The following is a 12,177-nucleotide window of genomic DNA, read 5'->3' as shown; positions in this document are numbered from 1 at the left end:
GGTAAACAGGAGGGTTTTTATTCTCAGTTGTTTTAAGGTACATTTTAAAGCAATGGCTTCAGCTGTGTAGGTCAGTGTAACCTGATGTATGACCTAATAAAACAAGAAGTAGCAGTTGGGATGAATTTGCAAAGTGTAGAAAGTAGCAGATAGGTTTCAGAGGTAAGCCAAGGGTTATTCAGGGAAGTAAATGCATCACAAGCAAGCGTTATCCATGGCATAGTGCCCTGTATGGTTTTTACCTTCAGGTGGAAACCGGAGCACCTGCAGTAAACCCACACACGTGCGAACTGATCAGGTGAGGCAAGAGTGCCAGCCAACAGTAAACAGGAGTTTAGTAAAATGGTAACCACCAAGACAGCAGCTTTGACTGATGCTACAGCCAACCATTCTGCTCCTCAGCTCAAGTAAGACAAGCTCACTGTTTCATCAAGGAGGATTTATGTTCATCTTTTTGTTCACATGCTCAGCGATCCCAAGGAAAAACAATCAGAATCCATATACACATAACACATACATACAGTGGCATATAATGCAAAGGGAGTAATTACTGGAGACAAAGAAAAAAAATCACAGTGTAAGTATAAAGGCATAAAGGTCACGGTCTTCAACCTGTGGTCCTTCAGCCCCTGTGTAAAGGCTCTCTGTACCCATACAGAAGCCATCCAACTTCTGTTTTTATTTATTTTGTGCATTAAAACATTCAGACACCTCTTGTAATCAAATGTGATAAATGAGAAAAATTAAGAAAGAAACAAGACTATTCTAAGTTCCTGATTTTTTATTGGGATGCACATTATTTACTAATATATTAATAATTCAGTTTTTTCACTTATATCTGAAAGACTTAAAAAGGCCTGTATACACCTGAGTATTTTTAAAAGTCCTTTAAAAAAAAAAAAAAAAAAAAAGTAGGATTCTACATGCCTGTGTATTTTTATTAATTTCATTGTTTTGGCTTGCGTGAACAATTGTGCAAATGCTAGCAGTTCAGAGTGTTGTCCCGTAATTTCATAAATGCAACATAAACTACAGCTTGTACAGCTAAATCCATAGGAGGTTTATGAATTTGATTGAATCAATCCATTGACTTTATTGATAAAGGAAGAAAATGGTTCCCTTGGTCAAAAAGGTTGATCATGATATAAGGGTTCAGGTGCACAGAGTCCCGGCTCAGTAAACTGGAGTGGAGTGTCAAACTGATTTGTTCCTTCATAAAGTATACATAAAGTGTCTTCTTCTTATTCCTGTCACACAATGATCAACATTGAAAAGCTTAGGATGTGTCCCTGAGGAAAAGTAAAACACATCTCTTAACACTAATTACCACAAATATAATTTTCTAACCAGGAAAGTAAATCACAGTATAGTTGGCACAGAACGTATAATAAAAGGTAAGTCAGCTTTTAAAAGTTTGAATATGATCGTAAACTTAAGTATACTGTATTTGCATTACAACATAAAAATGCAAGACTGAAGTCAGTGCATTGTGTAAGTTGCATTGTTAATTGACATTGGTAGAATAAAATGTAACTCATACATTTGACAGGAGGTGAATGTGACGCAAAGCAAACTTCCTGTGCTCATCTTCTCCCACTTGTCATGCGACTGGTTAAACGTCTGTCTTCATCTATGCATTCTTTTGTGTGTAAATTCCTTCATCTCTCAGCATGATTTCAAAGTGCAGACTTCGCTGTAGAAACAGGAGACGAGGAGGCATCATGGCCGCTCTTGCTACAAGAAGCACAGGAGAAGTTTAGGTTGTGAAAACATCATCAGACTAGACAAAATAATGCCAGACACCTCTCGCTTTTTACTGTTTTGCTTCACTTCTTCATACCTGCATTGTGCTATAAATCCAGGGTAGAACACTGCTGACTTTGGTGTAAACTCCAGGCTTGTTCCTCAAACCACAGCCTGATCCCCAGCTAGTGATTCCTGCCAAATACCAGCGCTCCTCTCCCAGACACACCAGAGGTCCACCGCTGTCACCCTAAGACAATAAAGAGTGTCTGTAGTTATCGTTCGGGTTCGAAACTTGTCTTACAAATAGTCACTAGAACCCCGTGTTGAGCTATCTGTTCACCTGACAGGAGTCTTTGCCTCCCCCCAACCTTCCGGCACAAAGCATGTGGTTCGTCACTGCACCTCTGTACACCTGGGGACTGTTGCACACTCGCGTGTCAATGATGTTCACATTCACTTCCATCAGAGTCCTTGAAGCAGTGCCTGAAATAGTTGGTCAATAAATTATCCCATGAGACTTCATCAAATATGAACATCATAAACTGTAACAAAGAAAATAAACATGCACTGACTGTAATATCAAGTTGCACTACCATCAGAATTTTAAATACCACCTCATCCCTTTTCCCAAGTTGATCTAATTGCAGGTAGATCGACATGTCCTCTTATGTTCTGTGTCATTTGATAGCTTCCATTTTGCACCTACTGTGTACTCCACAGAGCTTTACAAGAATCCCTTACAGAATATGTAATATTCACAGACAGCAGCGTCATTCAGTCCGTCTGTGCTTATGAATAAATCCCTGATTAGTGTCTTGTTTCCAGTTTGTAACTTAGCTACCCTATTTTTTCTAAGGTATTGCTCATGGACTTGCTACAATGTGCAATACAGATAAAGTTGCCTTACCCTGACTTGTTTTCACATTTAATCCTCCCATTTGATGTTGTAAAGACAATTTGTGGTGAAAATCTGTTACTAATATTTATCTACGTATTGTGTGGTGCATTACAGTTACATTTTTCTTTTATTTGGAATTAGCTTTGCTTATATGTACCCAAAACCACTCAGTGATCTTACAGGAAGGTCAATATTTATGAGCCAATGTTAAATCCTTTTAAGCAACTCAATGAAATATTTTCGAAATGTTCACAGAAAAAGCTTTGACATTTAGTTGTGAAGCATGATGTGTTGACATGAAAGTACCATAAATCTGAATTACTAAACACACTGTTTAAAAGTGAGCTATATATGGAAAGACACTGTGGTTGCAAGGAGCAATGTATACATTTATCTGATATGATTTTAATTTACAGTATGCTTCCCAAGTATGGCTGTTTTTTAAGTAGCTCTGAATCTTTTCTTTTTATTCTGTCAAGACAAAATGTATAGAACTGCTATGAACTACAATGAAAAATAACTTCAACATTTAATTTTAAGCAGCAAAGGTTCATGTGTATAAATCACATTACATTGTGGTTTATAATTTAAAAAAAACAGGACTGAAAATAAGCCATGTGTTACATTTCCAGTGTACTCTGTGGCACCACATTCCAGCTTACCAGACCCTGCTTCAGTAGTACCAAATCCTGAGGTCCAGCAACTCAGTTTATCAGGAAAGGTTTGTCCAGACACGGGCAGACAAGCTGGCTGAACTCTTTCTGAATTAAACAAAACAAAAACAAAAAAAGCATTTACGTACCTCATCCAAGCACTTCAACAGATGTGTGTGCTCTAAAAGATGGAACTCTATAGACAGACACGCAGTGTGAGGCAGGGGCAAAGACATTGTGTTCAGCTTATCAGTATGAGTGTGACTTCTGCACACTTTTAAAAGCCAAGACTCAACAATGAGGGATTTCTGCTCTAATCCTCAGGTATGAAGCATATCAAGAATGTATTATATCAAGAATGTATTATATCAAGAATGTATTATATCAAGAATGTATTACAGATTTCTTGAAACAGGTTTTCTTCAGTGTATCTGGGGCAGACAGCTAATGCCTTGCCTTCTCGTTCATTCACTCTCTGCTACACTGCTTACTTCTTTTGCAAAAATACTTACTATTAGCATTACCAGCTTTTGTTGCATCATACAAGACTATCTTTCTATACCTCGAAGAAAGAGGCATTTGTCTTTCAACATCTTCTTCACATTGACTATGCAGCACAAAGGTTTTCTTCCCACTTGACGTTGGGTTTGTGTACACAAGAATCAAATTTCCCACACTGCCTCAGACATATATCCCATGCAAATATGAATATTGTTTTAATTAAATGAAAATGCAACCAACCATTAAAAGTGACTGGAGATGTAAGTTTGAGGAGGGCAATATCTTGGTCATTGGTCGACCTGTCGTAGAACCTGTTGACTATGATCTTCTCCACCAGGAAGGGGTCAGGCAGTTTGTCCAAAGACACCACTCCAACATACACTTTCCAGTTCCGAGTATTGGACATTTGTCTTTAATAACAAAGATAATGACCAATTAAAACCACAACGCTTGAGCTGTCATCACCATATGGTCACATTTCTTTCTTTTATACTATGCATTGTTAAACTATGTGCATAACAGAACAGCAATAATCATCAAGGGTACAAATAACTGCAGGGTCATGTCCTAAGTCCCTTACTTTGGGAAACAGTGAGCAGCAGACGCCACAAAATCAGGAGCGATCAGGACTCCGCCACAGACGTGGAATCCTCTGAAGTGGAGTGTCACCTGCCAAGGCCAGTGACCAATTACAGCTATGCTGCCTCCAATGATCCGAGACGTCGATTGCTGTTTACCACAGTCTGAAAATAGGAGACGCATTCCCATTAAAATGCAGTGGCAGTAATCGGAAACAATATTGTTATTGTAGTGGTTTGAGGTGGACAAAGACAGTCAGGGAGAGATCAAGCTTGTATACAACACATGACAGAAGGAACAGATGGAAGCTCCTTACCCACACATTGCAGGGAGACAGTCTGCTGGTTTGGACAGGATGAGCTACATGATAATAAAATGGGAAAAGCAGGTTCAATGACACGACTACACACAAGAAACTAACATCACTGTTAAACAACGGACTTTCATATGACATGAGATGCACACCTCACGTTTACAAGACCCTGGATAGGAGCCTCTGATCTGTCAACCAGGGCTACACCAATGGAGTTCTGCGTCTCAATTGCTTTAGTGTTATAAGACCTGGGGATGGAGAGACATCAGTTCAGGAAGGTGGAAAGATAAAACTTTCACATACAGAGAACAATTTGCCAAATCAATGCCTGATTGGGCTTGGAAACCCATTCTGCTTACTACTTTATTACAGTCACCCCTGTGGAGAATCGATTGAAAGCTAAACACAAAGCAGCAGGTGAGAAGAAATTAGATGTTTGCCTGCTGACATTGAAATTGGAACATGTAGAATGACAGGCTGATTCCCTGAGCTAGAAGACTGAATGATTAGGTAAGATGGTAGTATCTTACCTGTGAAAGGTATGTGAAAGGTTTTTCAACATTTCAACTTTGGTGAAGTAGAGCACACTTCATTGATTAAAGAGTCCTTACTTTCTGAATCCTAAGTCTTCACAGAGCTGGTTGGCCATGTTCTCATCCCAGCCGTCATAGCACACTGGCAGGAAGCGGCCATCTTTAGCAGTCCTCACCTGCAGGCTGTTGTCTCTCGCAAATCGTACTGGCAGAGACATGGAAGGAGAGGAGAGAAATATTACAGTTCAGATGGCAACTCTCTTTGGACTGTGGGATGAAGCTGAAAACATGAATGCATCCCAAGGGAAAACATGCACACTCAATACAGAAAAGCCCCCAAAACCGGTGTTCTCGCTGCAAAGTCAAAGCGCGAGCACGACTGCAAGTCCTCCAAATACAATAAATTTCTGTACAGCAATCCAGTCATCTCCTGTACTGCTTTACTCAATGACCCTCTGGCGTTTACCTACACAAATGTAATATACTTTTGTTTGAGTCATTAATCTGTACATAGTTTAGATGGATATCTTTCTGGCTGTGAAATTCTTTTCCCATCTTGCACTCTCTCAATTTGGTTTGATTCTGTGATTCTGTGTTTGGGTCTACTCACCACAATTTGTTTCATCGGTACCAGCCCTGCAGTCTCTTCTAGCATCGCACTGGACCGTGTTGTTGGGGCAGTTGTCGAAGCTGTCAAAGTTTGAGTCAGAGCCTGAGTCGCTATCATCCTCATTATCGAAGTACAGAATGGATGCTGTTGCCAGCCCAGTGCCGTAGCGAACTGTGGGTAGGGTGAAGTAGATATTAAAGCACAAGAAGTAATACAACGGCAATCAAGAAAAAGCACATTAAACAAAATGTGAAAAATGCATAGAATGACTGATAAAGACAAAGGTTTAGAAGATTTACAAGGGTTACAATAGAAGCAAAACAGTCAAACCATTCATTAGTTTTTAGCCTTGGCTTGTCTCAAGTTTTGTATTTCACCCTGTCTTTGGCTATGGTAGCCCTGATGAACCATCTTACCAACTACCTTTCATTTTTGTACTGTCATGTGAACTATGCCTTATCAGGCATGCAAGTCTGTGAACGGCCATGTAATTAAATGAGTTTAGAATCTGTAAAAGGGGATTGCGTGGTTAGCACTCTTGCTTCAGAACAAGAACAAACTCAGTTTAAGACAGGAGGGTTTTAGTTATAATCAGGTTTCATCACACAGTCCAAAAGCTTGCACTTGAGGTGAATTCATAACTTTAATTGCCCATGAATGGAATTTATCTGTGTGTGGTAGTCTGCCTCACTGTGTTTGCCCAGGGCGTATTCTGCCTTCACCCATAGTCAACCGGGAGTGGCGCCAACCCCTCACGACTCTTAATTGGGTGGAAAAGAAGAGGGATGGATGGAAATACCAGAAGTTGGATATGTAATGAAGTCCAACATTGCAATTCTATTCCCAAGGTCTTTTCTTCCTCAAGAAATACTGATCATTTCATACATAAACTAAGATTTTGATATGACTTACCAAACAGCTTTGTTTACAAATTGAACTGAAACAAACCCAAATCCCAAAACAAATCCCACTGTTTTCAAAACCAAAAGGTAACGAAAAATACTGTTTACTTGTAATACTTGTACTGTATATGCTGCTTGTAGTCACAACCAGCCTGAATAAATGAGGGCAGCAATTTCACATTCATTAAAACGCCAAGATATTTGTAGGGAAAACAAAACATACTTCCAAGCCAGATAGCCAGTGCAAGCAAGCCAATCAGGATTAAGGCTGACCCCGACCCGCCATAACACTGTGCATTATTCCCACAGCATCCTTTTTTCTTTCTGGGAGCTAGACAGCAGACAGAACAAAAACATACACACAGATCTGTAGAAATGTTCCCAATAGCATTGATTTTCACAATTGCATACATCAGATGTGTTTATCACTGACATGCATTGGGCTGTGCAACTTGGGGAACAGCCACAGGCGACGGATACTGAGGGATGTAATGTGGGTAGGAATGAGGTGTCAGGTCCAGTGGCAAGCCATACACGTCTTCATAAGACTTGGGGGGTGGTTGGACGTTGAAATCCACAGAGGAGTAAGGAGGAGGGGGGGTGTTCTAGGAGAAAAAGACAACTGTCACAGGTACCACACAATGCAATGTCCATTATTGTGTATTTACGATCTAAAACATAACACAATGGAGACGTGGACTGTTTTCAATTAGCTAGTAGATATATAGTTTGTTGCACATAGATATGTATACACCAAATGTTGTCCAATACAGTTTCAAGTTTATCTTCAGGTAACAACTTTACCTAGACAAAAACAAGCTACGTGTCTAGGAAACTGTGTCTAACTGATCAGGTTAAACAGTTCATTTCCTCAGTTTTCTGGGCAGGTGATATCGTCTCTGCCTTTTTCTATATATAATTCCAAGCAGCCTGTTCAAATGTTTCAGACAAAAGGCCATGAATCTATCAATATTTGGATTTGTTTAAACTGATACTTTATCATCAGCTCACTGGGTGAAGAACCAAAAAATATATATATTTTTTTATTCTCGGCTAAAACTAAAAACATGAGCTCACTGGGAATGACTCATCATAAACTGGAACGGACACTTGGTAGACTGCATATCTTTGCTAACACCACATTTGTTTGCAGAACCAAGTTAGCAACGCTAGCATGATTGCCGTTATCACTGTGTGAAACACTGAGCAGAGAGCATCTCCACGGCAACAGACGCTGATCTCCTTTAAACTCCTTTCATTGGCAAAGTTCTCTTTTTTTTGCAGAAGAATACGTCACTAACTTTTAGTCTGTCAGTGGTGTTTATCGACAACTGTTCACCCGATCTCGCACAATTAAAAGGTTATTCAGCATTGTTTTATGTTGCCAATTCTTTAAATTAAGTTTCGATAGGGCTGACTATTTAATGTCTAAAGATACTGCAAAAAGACATGTTTAAAGACATCATGTTTGGGTTTTTGCAACATATATGAGATCAGGAAATACTTTGATTCTTCCACCGTTCTTAATGTAAAATCAACATTGAGAGAAAGCCTTTCTTTAGTGTTCAACAAAGATATGAAAAACAGAGGTAAAGGCTGGTTTATAAGCAAACAATGTCAGGTATTTAAGGTAGGTAAAGAGAGCGAATGACTGCTCTGACAATCGTAAACTCGTTTCTGGGTAGGGTGCAGGATGAACTCGCAACACAATACATGCTGAATGAGAAGCACGATATAACTACAAAATTCCGCCTGCAAAAGATAGAACAGATTATAGCTTGAACATGTTCAATATTTGCGACTAGAAATCCTATGTGTTCTGCTCCAAGAGGAGCTGAGCAGCACAGTGTGTCATGTCCATGTACCAGTATGAAAGCCAACCAGGCGAAAAGCAACACTGTTGCTGCAGTCAAAGGCAGAAAGTTCCCAACTTGTTAATGAGTGACTTCAAGAGATTTTACAATATTAATTCATTGGACAATATAAACAGACCTGCACAGCTCAGATTTACTTTATTTATTATTCCTCATTGCTCTTCTTTTATTTTATTTTTTCCATGAAGTTGTTTTGAGGCTGTGTCCCCCATGAGTGCATTTTGTGTTGGCATATTAATTGCTCACTGTGACGGCAGAGAAGATGGGTGCTCCATAAATTCATGTTTCTGCAGTTCTATCAGACGTGACCATTATTACCAAGGAACCCTCATGGATCTAAACAGACTTGGGAACAAGTCAAGATCAAGAACAAAAACATCCTTAAAATCCTCAGTGATGAGGATTTACTTTATTATATTAAAAAGATTGCTTGAAAATATTTCTCTCTGCTCCGTTGCACTCAGCACTTAGTATCCTAAGTGGGCAGGACAATAGGTGCGCCAATCACTATAATCTAAAAATAGGCAGGTGACGGTGGGATCTTTTATTCCACTTTATCCAACTAAAGTTTGTGAGCACGTTTGAATTGATCTCAGTTCACAGAGTACACAGAGTCCAAGTTGTGGCACCAATGTGATATATGCGTCTACCAGTAATTCTCCACAGGATTGTGCGCTCACATTTGTGCAGGTGTTGCATGTCTGATAATCATTGTGTCAGGCTGATTTGTGACATGAGGAATGCGACTTGGGAAGGTTTTTGAATGCAGACCACAATGTGACTAAACATGTTTGAGCAGCACAATACCTGGCACATGACCTGATTGCCCGGCAGCAGTGCTGCCTCAGTATTTACAGCAAACTGCTGTATTGTGAGGAGATATGTCTGTGCCAAGTTGTTGTTTTTTTCTTAAATTTGAAAGAGCCTTTAATATAGGAAATGTGGAATTAGACCAAATAGAACATTCACCTATATTAAGCACATGAGGAGAAAGTGCTCCCACCCCCTAAAAGAAAATAAGTGGTTACATGAATTTGAACTAGTTTCGAGGTAGATATCACTGACCAAAAGCAGAAATATAATTATTGCGTGTGATGCGACTAATACGGCATTTTGATCAGGCAACTAAAAAAAATAAGACATGGACATTTATGGTGTAGTTTTTCAAACCAATTTAGTAACTACTTCCAATTGTTAATATAAAATAATCTGTCAATAATTAAACCAAAAGTTTGAAAATATTTCTCAAAAGCCAACTAACAATGGCTCATTTGTTGTTTCGTGACCTGTTTGCATCCAAATTGTGGCGGCATCTTCTCAACCCAAGTGGAAAAAGGCACAAAGAAAGGCTATATGATGCTTTCTTCACTGCTTATATTCCTTGTAAGGTAATGTGAATTGCCTTGTGTCTAAAGAGTGCATAATTAAAGTTACCCTGCCTTGCCTTCAATAGCCCAGAAGCACCTTATATCGTTAAACAAATTCACTCTTTCATACGCGCACAAATTGTGATGGTTGCCACACAAGGCATGAGGGGCAATTTGGGTTAAGTGCATTGCTCAAGGATACTTTGGCAGTGGACAATTAGGGACGGAAGATGACGTGGCCCACCAACCGAGTTTCTACGGCGCGAGGGTAATTTCTGATGGACTTCCAGACAAAGGAGTTTCATAGGACTGGCTTCCTGATCAAGTTTCAAAGTATGCCTAAAGGTAGATTCCATCTGAGCTATATGGCCTAGCTAAAATAGGCGGAGCTGTACATTTATTTCATTTCCCAGAGGAGTGCACATGATCATATTGCCTTTCACCATTATTGTGCAAGACTACAGAAAAAATGAAAACAGTAGAGACCTATGTGACATGCAAAATGTCAATACTTCACTCAAACATTAACCATGGATGAGAAAATGAGTAAACTGCCTGACTGCCTGGCAGGAAGCATCAGACAATGTTTAATTAACAGTTACATATTAGGAAAAAAAATTGCGTTGCCTTTATGTACCATCCCCCAGAACAGACAGACAGTTCACAGTATGGACATATTTAAATATCCCACCATCAATTTAACTTTGGATTTTAAAGGTTGGCACGATATTCCATGTCAATCTTATTAGAAGTGTGTTTACATCTTATCAAGCATTATCTATATTTCACAAATTCACCAGCTCCTTTAAAGGACCTTGAAAGTCTGTGAAACATTCAATAAGCTATTGTCTTTAGATTCTGGACGGTTGAATCAAAAGCACAACACTTTTTTTTTTTTTACATAAAGGCATTGACTTTGGTTATGTAACATACAGTAATGGCAACAGTTGTGGAACATAATTTTCATATTAACTAAAAAGTTCTAGGATTGTATCAGTAAAAATATGTGACATCACGTCTCAAAGATCAGGTCTCAGGCTGAGAAAAATTCCCACTAAGTAATGATAGCAAAAGATAGGCTTCATTATTTTGGTAATTTGAAAAAAAAGTCACAACATTTGAAGAAAAGCCTTTTTTCTTAAGACAAGTTGCCGTTTTGATGAGCTGCTACCAACAATCAGAATTGGAAGAAAAATCTTGCAGTTTTGCGCAAAATTTGAGTGAAGTGTAAAAGTGGAGGCTTGAAGAAGTTGTTGCGAAAACCTGCATGGAAACTCCAGGTAAGTAAAAACCAATAACATCTGTTCACAGTCTACTACATGTTCTGCGTGGCAGATGATCCCAGCAAACAAAAAACAACGAAATCCAAAGAGAGAGGTGAGCAAACAGAAAACACGCAATCACTCTGTGAAACAGGTGAGTCTCGGGAGGAACTTTAAAGTATTGATTGAAATGTAGCAGAAATCACACGAGGAGCAAAAAGACACTGCATGACAAGAAGAGGTTGTTTCATTATTACGAAACGGATGTAAAAAGTCAGAACTTACCGGGCCATGTTTATCCATTGGATTCTAAATGAAGAGCTTGAAGGTGAGAGGCAGGGGGGTGGGGGGGTGGAGCCTTTCTTACAGCACGCTTTACGCAGTCTTGCCGCTGTGCTCAGACCATTGTGGGCCACAATAAACACCTCTCCTCTCGCTTTTCTATTCCTCTTCTTTCTGCACGACTGCTTGTCACTAACCTTCAACCAAACAATCACGGGTAGATCTACTTTCTCACTCCCTCCTTAACACCTCCCACGTCCATCATTTTCTCAACCATTCTTTCTTCTGTTTACAAAAAAGGGTGTGCCCTCAGTATGATTCCCCCCCCACCAGCTAGACCGGTTTTGTAGCTTTAAAACGCAGTCAGAGTTAATAATTTTCCTGAGCAAATTCCTTTTGAGTTCAAGAAACACCTGAGTCTTTATGGCAGGAAAAGTAAACATTTTTTTAACTAAATTCTGGCTTGCGGGTTTTCCAGACATGGCAAGTCTGCTCTTTAAAGTTATTGTTTCTCCAAGATGAGCTCAAAGGTAGCTTAATGAAAAACTGGTGACAAAATAAAACAAATGAATAGTAAGAAGATAAATAGATATCAAACTGGATAAACACCAGGATGGCGCTTTCTGCACCAGTAATGTTCTCGGAAACATTTGCACG

General features: G+C 39.3%; 1 protein-coding gene across 1 annotated transcript; it reads right to left on the bottom strand.

The window, feature by feature from the left end:
* Positions 1–11,578, bottom strand: tmprss13a (transmembrane serine protease 13a). The gene is made up of 13 exons (XM_080514280.1): positions 11,524–11,578; positions 7,169–7,340; positions 6,959–7,066; positions 5,834–6,004; positions 5,302–5,428; positions 4,843–4,938; positions 4,694–4,737; positions 4,379–4,541; positions 4,039–4,208; positions 3,307–3,405; positions 2,087–2,229; positions 1,841–1,993; positions 1–1,734 (listed from the first exon to the last, which is right to left on the bottom strand). Exons 1-13 carry the CDS (start codon positions 11,539–11,541, stop codon positions 1,720–1,722), a joined length of 1,479 nt encoding a protein of 492 aa, XP_080370406.1. The 5' UTR covers positions 11,542–11,578; the 3' UTR covers positions 1–1,719.
* Between the last annotated feature and the right edge of the window lie 599 nt (positions 11,579–12,177).

Source organism: Blennius ocellaris (genome assembly GCF_963422515.1).
Source record: "Blennius ocellaris genome assembly, chromosome: 2".
Lineage (NCBI taxonomy): Eukaryota > Metazoa > Chordata > Actinopteri > Blenniiformes > Blenniidae > Blennius > Blennius ocellaris.
The sequence above is the reverse complement of the archived record's forward strand: the minus strand, read 5'-3'. Positions and strand labels throughout refer to the sequence as shown.